Source organism: Nothoprocta perdicaria, unplaced genomic scaffold (assembly GCF_003342845.1).
Source record: "Nothoprocta perdicaria isolate Ctin4 unplaced genomic scaffold, notPer1 scaffold_25, whole genome shotgun sequence".
Classification (NCBI taxonomy): Eukaryota; Metazoa; Chordata; class Aves; order Tinamiformes; family Tinamidae; genus Nothoprocta; species Nothoprocta perdicaria.
Window position 1 is genome coordinate 4,695,662 of NW_020455477.1, and position 10,318 is coordinate 4,705,979.

General features: G+C 43.2%; 1 protein-coding gene across 1 annotated transcript in view; it reads right to left on the bottom strand.

The window, feature by feature from the left end:
• PCOLCE2 (procollagen C-endopeptidase enhancer 2) overlaps positions 1-10,318 on the bottom strand; it is a 23,136-nt gene that overhangs the window by 7,014 nt on the left and 5,804 nt on the right. The window contains exons 3-5 of the mRNA XM_026040030.1: positions 9,852-9,960; positions 2,825-3,080; positions 801-925 (exon numbers count right to left, since the gene is read on the bottom strand). Coding sequence (XP_025895815.1) covers positions 801-925; positions 2,825-3,080; positions 9,852-9,960 — 490 coding nt within the window. The remainder of the gene's footprint in view (positions 1-800; positions 926-2,824; positions 3,081-9,851; positions 9,961-10,318) is intronic.

The following is a 10,318-nucleotide window of genomic DNA, read 5'->3' on the forward strand; positions in this document are numbered from 1 at the left end:
TTGACAAAAAAAAAAAAAAAAAAAAAAAAAGATACTTTGTCAAAACTTGCTATTTTCACTCTCAAAACTCTGTCTCATTTTTATGCAAACAACCACTATTGCAGTGTATGTAGGTATTTGGACACAACTTATGCAACAGGATCTTTAAAGCCGTAGAATAATGCCTTTATCTTTTTTCCTGCTTATATAGCTTTCTCTTAAATCTTCTCTACAAGCCTGGGAAAAGTATTTAGTCTCATCTACAGATATTTGGAAAGAAACAAATTAAGCTACAGTTAACAGGTAAGCTATTTTTATAAGCTTTTTATAAGCTTTTTTTTTTTTTTTTAAATTGCTGTCTATCTATAGGATTGTTAAATGACCTGTACCTAGCTAGCAAGGAAAGTGGATTAAAGATAAATACAGGAAAGACTAAGCTGACATATAGCTTGAGCTCAAGGAAGAAAATAGCTTTGTATATGGAAAAACATGAAAGATCTGAAGCAGTTATGTTAATATGGAGAAGCTATTTTATTCGGAAGATTATTGTCATGAGCAGAAGATTAAGCATGGAAATGTAGAGAAATTTATAAAGATGAACATGCTTAAGAAAATCAAACTACTAAATCTACTTCAAGTCATTAATAACCATTCTTTGCTAGTATCCAACTTTAAATTTCAGACATACTATTGTATTTTTAGTCCAATACAATTATTAGGCAGTAGCAGGCCACTGATAATACATAGTTTCTTGAAGATAATGACTATTCTGGCAACACACAGCAAAACACAGCAAAGGCACAAAAAAGCTAGAAAATTACCTGATTCTTTGGGGCTATAATGTGCCAGGAGCATGTGACTCCTGCTGGATAATCTCGATCTGGCCAGTTGGGAGTTTGAAAGGACCCAGAAGGTTTCTCTAGCCGTCCCCCACAGTACTGATCGCCTGGAAATAAAAATACACTGTAACCCCAGATGCAGAAGGAATGCTGATAACCTGCATAATGCAATTTTTAACTGAGACCGTATCTTGGCCAACTGACCGTCCGTCTCAACAAAAGGTTTCGTAGGCAGCTCATCTGCCTTGTCTGCCTTGGAAGTCACCCCCAGACTCCAGTTGTCCCAACCTGCTCGGATACAAAGGATTTTATATATTTCCTGCATACTCTTGAAAAATCCCTATTTAAGACAAAACAACTTGAGTGCTTTTGCTTCTTCTTTGAAAAGAAATGCAATGATTGCTAATCAAGCCAACATAGCTCAAAAATATTTACTAATTACTTGTTTGGAAGGTCCAGATAGTTTTTGTTTGTGTGTTTTTTAAAACCAGTTAAATTTTTCTTAAGTTAAACAACTATCATTATTTACATTTAATAACTAACTTAGTCCAAGACTGCAACATGTTCCTAGTTTTCAGATTCTTTGAGTAAATGGAGCACAGAAGAAAGGTTTGTGGCTTGTGGAAGGAACTGCTATCCTTGGAAAGCAAGAAGTCATCTGGAAACAAATTCCAGCAATTTTTTTAATGTCAGCCCAGGCTACCTATGTCCTTTTCCCAGCCCCAAATTACAAGACTACGTCACATATGTAATCCCTGTTTGTAATACGACTGTAGAACTTCTTTATTATGGTAACCTTATCAAGTCACAGTTGTCTAATACGTATTTCAAAAAGTTATCAAAACACTGATGTAAGTATAAAGACTAATAAATTATTTAACGTCTGGACCTGGACCTGTCTAGTCTGGTATCATACTAATAGCAAAAACACTGGAAAAAGTGAATTAGCAGGATAAGAACCCAGTGATATGACCCTGCTACCATCGCCCAGGCGGTAGAAGTTCACAGCTCTTGTAAATGAAAGCTGATGCCTTTGTGCATCCCTAATAGATGTTTCTTTCATATGTTTTTCTAATTATTTTTAAACCGATGTAGAAATTCCCATGGCACAGCGCTCCACAGCTTAGCAGCTCACCGAGGAAAACCACCGTCTGATTTCCTTTGCAGCCATGCTCTCCTCTGATTTCTGTATCAGAAGAGACAGTGACTGTCTGTTCCCCATTCATTTTCTTGTGATTTTTTTTGAGTCTTTTCCTACATCTCCCTTGATTTTTCTCTTTTTTTACGGCATGAAAAAGTCCAGCTGGTCTTCAACCAGATATCCCTTAATGCCTTTTTTATTTGTTGCTTCTGATTGCTTTTGCTGGTTTTAGTATTTCCTGTTTTGAGATGGGAGAACCAGAATGATGCTCCATTTCAAGATGTAGATGCATTATGGATTTATAGTGGCACAATAATCTTTTTGGTTTTGGTGTTTATTCCCTTTTCTTTAGACAAAAAAAAAAAAAAAAAGGGGAAAAAAAAAAAAAAAACAAGGCAAGCTTCCACTGGCTTTTTGACATCTAATAAGCATTGGATTGATGTTTTCATTAACTACTGTTTTCCTAAACTATTTTAATCCATAGATCTTATTCCCAAGTGGTAGGAGTGAATTCAGAGCCTGCTGTAGTAGATGTGAAGTTAGGGTGTTTTTCTCCCTGTTTGCAATGTTCACCTACATTGAATTTCATCTGCCATTTTATTTATTAGGTATTACCATACTGCTGCTAGTTGGGATCCCTCTGCAACTCTTACAGTAAGTAGTTAGCTTTCGTCTTTATGTCTTTGATTAACTGCATATTGTCAGCAACTGCTCTTACTTTGCTATTTGCTGTTCTAGATAATGAATATATTGAGGAGCACAATCTCCAGTACCTCTGGTATCACAAGGTCTTATGCATTCACATAGCTCTCCACAGAGCCGTGCAGTTATATTTATTTTCAACACATGGGTAGTTGTCTGATACCTCTTTCGTGGGGTTCCGCTGCAGAAAACTTGGCAATGAATCCACTTCCAGCAGTGTTAGCATCTGAAGTCATCTGCACCAGCATTTTGTTGCTGCTGGACACGAGGGCGCCCGGCTTCACGGTGCCGCAGAACCTGCCGATGCGCTGCCCGTTGGCGTGCCCGTTGTACACATCAACAAAATCGTATCGGCACAAGTTGTCGCTTTCCAGGTCTAGGTACCTAAAAGACAGAACCACCACTTTGCCTTCTGGGACCTGCAGAGGGAGACAGAGAGTGAGACGTATGTTAAAGCGGGCCTGTCACCACGCATCTATCTGACCCAGCTACTTGTGCGTGTACTCTCCTGTCCTTCCCCTCTTCCCAGTTAAGTTCTGTCTGCAACTGTACTCCAGGCAAAGTCTTTTTTGCGATCATATCAAGCCAGTCATAAAAATAGGCTCTGGCCCTTTCTGTTGCCTGTGTCTTCTCCCTCAGTGCCCTCTGTGCAGACTGACGTAGTTGGTCACCACGCGCTCCCCTCCCAGTTGGGCCGGGCAGGTTCCTCCAACACACGTTCCGCGGGGAGCGCTTGGTCAGCCGTACGCTCCCTGTCGCAGGGTGAGCTCCACAGAGTCTAATTAGTGGGATTTGCTTAAGCAATTCTGAATTTAGACCAAGAAATTGCCCCTCTTATCTTGCTCAGTTGTGTCACATGGTATCACCATTTGAAGGGCTTATTTACTGATACGCAGTGAACACTTCTAAATAACATTAGCTTCATGGCCAATGTTCAACCTTAGAATTCAGCTATTGGAGAGAGGGCATTTAGCTTGAAAGGTGAAACAGTAGCATTTGAAAGAATATCTAAAACTGTAAAGAATGAGTCATTATAAAATACTAGTTTGAGATGGAACTAGAACTAAATAGTTTGCTTATGTAACTGTCAAACAGCATTTGAATTTTGTGACTCAGTAATTTAAAATGCTCTGTCACCTATATGGCATCCTATAGGGTGGTCTTGTACCCTGCCGAAGAGGCTGGTATGGGCAGCCTGCAGCAGGACAGGCTTTGACATGGGCTGTGCAGTCCTGTTATCTTAAGCACTGCCCTTTATCCTGCTGTGCAGAACAGACTTTCAAAACACTCCCCTTCATCCTTGTTCAGATTTCTCTTTAAAATGCGCCTGGCTCTCCTGCACTGATGTCTGTTAAAACCACGAAACTCCTCTCTTCTCACCCAGCAATTTCAAAGCACAATGACTGCTTTAAAAATTTTGAAGCCAGAAGTTAGGGATAGCTCTGATGCTACTGCAGTGAGAAGGCCCTGTAGCTGGTATGAGAAAAAAAGCCAGTGCTCTGCTTAGGCAGGGAAAGGTGCCACAGACACATGCAGGTACCCTCTGTGAAAGCCATGAGATTCTGTGAATCACTGCTCCATTTATTGCAGTCACTGTTTTTTTGGTCTGAATCACTAAGAGGCATTAAGGCATGGCTATTTTAACAGAAAAGGCGTTAAGAGAAATGTGATATTCATGTCAGAAGACCTGAATGCCATTTATGATTATACAGCAAACACTATGTGACCTGACAGATTAAAATCCAGAAGCGATAGCTGTAATGTTAGCCACATAAAGTCACAGTTAGGCCGTTTGGGTTTTTTCTTCTTCAAAAATGTCAAATAGCTCTACCTAAAAAAGTTAGCTGTTTTGAGTCAAGTCTCTTGTTATTTGTACATTTGAACAACACCTAGTACAACAGTACCTAAATGAGGAGACCTTAATAGGTTGTCATGCTTTAATGATTTAATATCAGCAAAGCAGTTATGCCTTAAATCCAACATTGTCTGTTGCAAACATTTTCAGTGTCCTGCAGCCTTTCCACAATTTACGCATCTGAAACAGTTCTCCCTTTTCCATCTGCTGTTTCTGAAAGTTCAGCCAAAAAAAGAATGCTCTATCACAGTAAATTAAATATAGAATCATAGAAACATTATGGTTGGAAAAGACTTTCGAGGTTATCGAGTCCAACCGTAAACCCTGCAACACCATACCTACCAAACCATGTCCCTAGGCATACAAGCAGTTCTTATGACATTTCCTCTATTTTTTCAGCTTTAGCTGCTTCTTTGAAGACACCTGGTCCCTCATGGAGGTTGGAGAAGAGGGCTGCAGTGTGAGAGCGGCTGGTTCTGGGGTGAGAAGCAGCTTCTGGCTGTTGCTGTGAACACGGCTCCGGTCCAGCCACGTTGGTGTCCCCCACGGAGCCCCACAGTGCTCAGTGACACCTTATGCAGCGCTCCAAGGCAGCCCGGCTCTGCCCTGGCCTCCGGACACTCGTTCTTGCCCCAGGCTGCACAAGCAGCTGGGAACCCAGCGTGAGAGCGGCTAGCACTCCACAGGGTCCAGAGGGAGTGATGGTAAAGTCTTGGCTTTCCCATCCCAGAAATCCTAGGCAGAGCTCTGTGCTTCCGTCTCCTCTCCCCAATACAATGTTACACTCCATTACATTATTTAATTATCTTTTAATATCTGTTTTTAATCTTTACCTTCAGATTAGCTGACCTTGGTCAAGACTCTTCCCTATAAATATCCTTAGTTTTCCTTCGTGGCATTTTGTGAGGAAGCATTTAGAAAAGTTTGCCATGTGTTCCTGGCTGTTGGGCAAAGAGCCTGCTCCAGGCCTCGGTCAGCAGCGTCCAACCTGCCCTGAGGGACCTGAGGCGGGGGGAGAAGTTGCGTGCAAACATGCAGACCAGGTCCCGCAGTTGCAGGTACAGCTGACTGCCACTGTGCTCTTAAAAGATGTCATTACTTAGTAAACAATATCTGTCATGCCTCACCAGAACAGTGGAAGTGCTGCTCCAGCACATTAAATTAGTCACAAGCTTGCAGTGCCACGGGGTCCCGCACGAGTACCCGGTTTGCAGCTACGCCCAGGGATCCTGTCCCACGAGCACTTCTCCCTGGCAGGCTGCACGGCGCTTCCACCAGCGCCCTTCCTTTCCTTTCCTTTCTCTTTTCTTTTTTTTTTTTTTTTTTTTTTTTTTCCAAATCTGGGAAACTGATGTGTTAGAGGCTGCCAGTGTTTATCTGCAGACATTTAAAACATTGTTCCCTAAGAAGCACAGGGGAGAAGGCAAAGGCCGGCGTGACTCAGTTTTGTTTACTCTGGGCTGTGTCCGAGCCTGATGCAGTAAGATGTGATACCTCAGAGGAGGAATTGGAAGAAGTTGTAGCTCTGTTCTTAAGAAATGAAAAGAGGAGGGAGTCAAAGAAAGAATACGCACTGCCTCCCCTGCAGGGTGTGCCTTATTTTTCTGTTTTATCCCTGCAGCTGCCATCTCGCGCCGAAGGAGCCTTCTCAGCTTCTGCCCCTCCGGGTCACTCCAAGGGTGACTGACCAGTGCCTGCCCTTTGTTGCCCTGTTCCTTTTGGCTTTGGCTTTATGCACTTTAGGCTCAGATATTACGATGCTGAGTGTCTGTGAAAGATATCACTTCTTTTCAAGAATTTGCATTATTTCCATTGGCAGCTGAAGAGAAATAGAGTCCACAAATATTTTGGAGAGCTTTCTAGAATGCAATTCCCTACAACATCCATTTAGATTATTATCTTCTTAGAAAGGGCATGCTTGTTTTTTATAACTCATGACAAAATAAGGTCCAGATATATTTTTCTGTTATCATCCATAGAAGATATTTTATGTAATATTAATCACAGTGTACTTACAGGTTTTAAAATTAGCCATTTCTCTCTCTCAAGAAAAGAACCTTTTTTCAGGGGCTTTCCCCTGAAAAATACATTTTTCAAAACAAACACTCAAACAAGCAGTTTGGGAAAGTGTGACAGCTTGGGCATGCTCCCCGGAAACTTGAAAGGGGGTCTTCACTTTCTGCATAAGTACAAGTAAATGTACTTTTACTTACAACGTAAGTACATATGTACTTACAACATAAGTGCAACAAATGCTAAAATGATGATTCTATTTTTCCCGTAACAGTCCTAAGTTGACTTGCAGGTAGATGGTATATTTCTCAAGTTGAACATATTTATTCTCTCTGCTGAGAATAAATGAGAAAGATATTTCATGTTGTTTCACGTTCAGGGAGTTCTACCCTGGAAAGAAACACAGTTCCCACCTCTCCCTGCCTCTCCCCTTGTCCCCTAGCTCCATCCGCTCCAGCCACAGCAGAAGCATTTTTTCAAGTTCATACCAGCCTGCTTTCCCTGGTGAAGGCACCAGCTCATGATCAGCTTTTCTGTCCTTGCAGCTGTGGGTAAAGAACTGAGCTTTACTAGAAGGGCAGTTTCACAACTATGTGGGGAAATGAATGCTTAAAATTTTGAAAAAATGATTTAAAATATTTCACTCCCCCAGGGCAGATTCCCAACTCCACTGACAATTTTTAAACCCTGCTTATTGTCAGCAAACCTGCCGGAATGCAGCTCTTGAACCTACAAAAAAAAAATATAACCTTACATAACTCTGACAGTCTTCAGGATTATTTTTGCACATAAAGTATGTTAGACTTTTATAAGAACTACACAGTTTGCCAGGAAAACACTCTGCAGTGATCCAGCTTCTTGGACTATTTGACACATTTATGTGAGGTGGTGACCAAGAAGGATTATAGAGCATTAAAAGTAAATGTATGTGATATATTTCAGATAAAGCTATATACATTACTATAGGAAAGGAAATAGCTGTACAAATGACTTCTTAGGAAAGCCAACTTAAAGCTTCTGGGTTGTCTGCCAAGGTTGTAATATAACCACAAGCATGTGCTGAACACTTCTTAGAGCTCTCAGAATAGAGGAGCTGTTTTCTTTAGCCAGCTGAAAAAGTCCCAGTCTCTTGGAATAACAGAACCATAATTGAGTTAGAGAGACTCTTCTAGCTGGAGCAAACCAATTGGGAAGCTTTCAGCTGATACCTGAATGCTACATTGCTTTATCTATACTACCCATAATGTCTTCTACAGCCATTTTTATTTCAAAGAACTATTTTGCTGTCACTCTGCCTCAATATGAATTTCTCCTATAGATGACAAGGTATTCCAATTTAAAAAACAACAGCTTCGTGCTTCTTAAGGGCCAGAAAGTGAATCAATGTCTCTTGCAGCCTTGCAGACCTGTCAGATCACGCGTTAGGCTGAGCACAGTCAGCAAGGAGCTCACATCCCTTGCCTAAAACTGGCAAGCAGGAAATCTCGATCACCTTCTAAGATCAGATGCTAAATGAGGATGCCAAACATAAGGCATATTTCTTTGTGGCAGCTAGCTCTGTTTCTTACTTTAGGGCTACTGCAAGCAATGTGGATCCCCGTCTCAGTATCTGATCCCAGGGTTTTGTTGCTCAAATTCAGGCTAGCAAGCGCACTTGAGCTTCAAACCACAGGTTGAGACTTGCAAGTTTTGATAGTCCTCCCGGACTTCCCCAAATCCTTCCTGCACATCAAAAAGACACAGGACTTCTCCACAACCCTGGGGAAAAATCATCAGCTTGGCCTAGTGACAGGGGTTGACAGGAAGCCCCGCACTGGCACGGGATGTGCAGCCCTTCCCTGCTTTGGGCAACCTCGGGGGAACGGATCCAGCAGCCTCAAGGCCAGGAGTAAAGAAAGAGCAGGAAAGCAGGCGTGAGGGTGACCACGAAATGCCCGAGGCTCTTGAGTTGCTGCATGGCCAGTGGGCCACAGATGCAGGCGCAGCTGCTGCAGCTCCGTGGGAGGCTTCCCACAGCGATGCCCGGCTAACCGGGACGCTCGGACCTCGCTGCTGACAGCAGCATTAGCCTGCAGTGAAAAGGCACTCCAGGGTAAACACAGCCAGTTGTCCTCTTCCCGCTCCCCTCAGAGGGCAGACCAGCAGGATGTTTCAGTGCACACTTCCATCTATAAACCAGTTTTTGTAATGATAAAAACTTGATACTGTTATGACCAAATGATTATTTCTTTCCAGATTTAGTTTTGAGCTTCTGAAGCCAGCTTCTAATGCCAGTATGTGCCAGCTAACTAACTTGGTTGGTTTTCCTTTGGTTTAAGGCACACTCATATTATTCCAAATGGAAGCAGTGTCTACTCTTAAGACTTCCAGAGGAGCCGGCAGCAGCTGCTGCCGTCTTGGCCTTCTCAGCCTCTTCAGGCTACCTTTTTTGTTGTGCTCTCACACACAAAGTCACTCACAGCCTCTAACCTGCCCTCATGGTAACGCAGCACAAAGGCACAGAAAGTACCTGTTGCAGCTTCCCTGGCATTTATCAAACAACCCAAGCGACATCCCATTTGGCGCGAGATTCCCTGTAACACAGCACTGCAGACAGATCAGTGTGCCCCAGCTGTGCCAGCATCTCTGCCCTCTGACATCCTCTTCTACTGCCACCAGCTGCTCTGTGCTGCAGTCTTTGAAATGATGGTTGCCTTTCATGATCACTGCAACACACAGACCAGTTTATTTGCTGCTTTCTTTCCTTTTTTTTCTTTTCTTTTTTTTTTTTTTTTTTTGATGTTCTGTAAAACCCATATTCTGGGCCTGAAAGTCGTTCAATCTCCTATTGAATTGTGCCATTTAGAAGAGAACTTGGAGGCCACTGTAAGATTTAATTTGTGCAGATGTAAGAAAAAGTAATCTCAGTAATTAAACCCTTTCCCTGAGCCTGGGGATGACAACACATCTGGCACTGGTGATGTTGAGTCCTAGTTGTTTAATGGAGTGTTTGCTCACTCGCTCCTGCTGTTGGTGGCTGCAACTCTCTGCTCTACAGACCCATTTCAGCATCAAGGTATCATAGCATAAGTAAGGTCATTTATAGAAGCAGCAACACTTTCCTGTTGCTTTGTCACCTTGCTGCATGAGCTACTCCAGGTGCACTGGCCACCTGAGCAATATCATAGGCACTACATTAATACACTTAAACCATTTCTTCAGTTTCTCGTTTTGTTTGCACACATTATTGCGCCCTTCTGCTATCCCATATAAAACCCTGGCATTAACAAGATGTAGCTCTTCATCGCCTCCAGCACTCATTTGTGATATTAAAAGTTCTTACTGTGATTTTCCAAGTACATTTGCTGTTTGGAGGGTAGACTCCTGGAAATCCTTCACTCCCAATAAATCCCGATTCTCCAGATACGACTCCTCCACATGCAAACGAAGGTCTGGGAATAGCAGAAAAAAAAAGTTTTTAATTTTTAAGTACATCACATTTAGCCTTTGAACGACAGCAAGGAGGCAGTGGCCGCCTGATAAAACACTCAGCATGTGGCTAGCTGCAAGCAGACGTCCCGTTACCACCGCTTTAATGTCAGCGCTGCTGGAACGCGCGCAGTTTAACGCGGCGCCGGGGCCCCGCTCCCCCGCGCTGTCCGGCGCCCCGAGGTGCGCTATAAGGAGGCTCTGCAGCCCGGGCCGGGCTTGCCGAGCCCCGCGCGCCGGTACCTGTGCGGGGCCGCCGCGGGCCGCGCCGCCGGCAGCAGCAGCAGCGGCAGCAGCAGCGGGAGGGCGGCGGGCGGCATC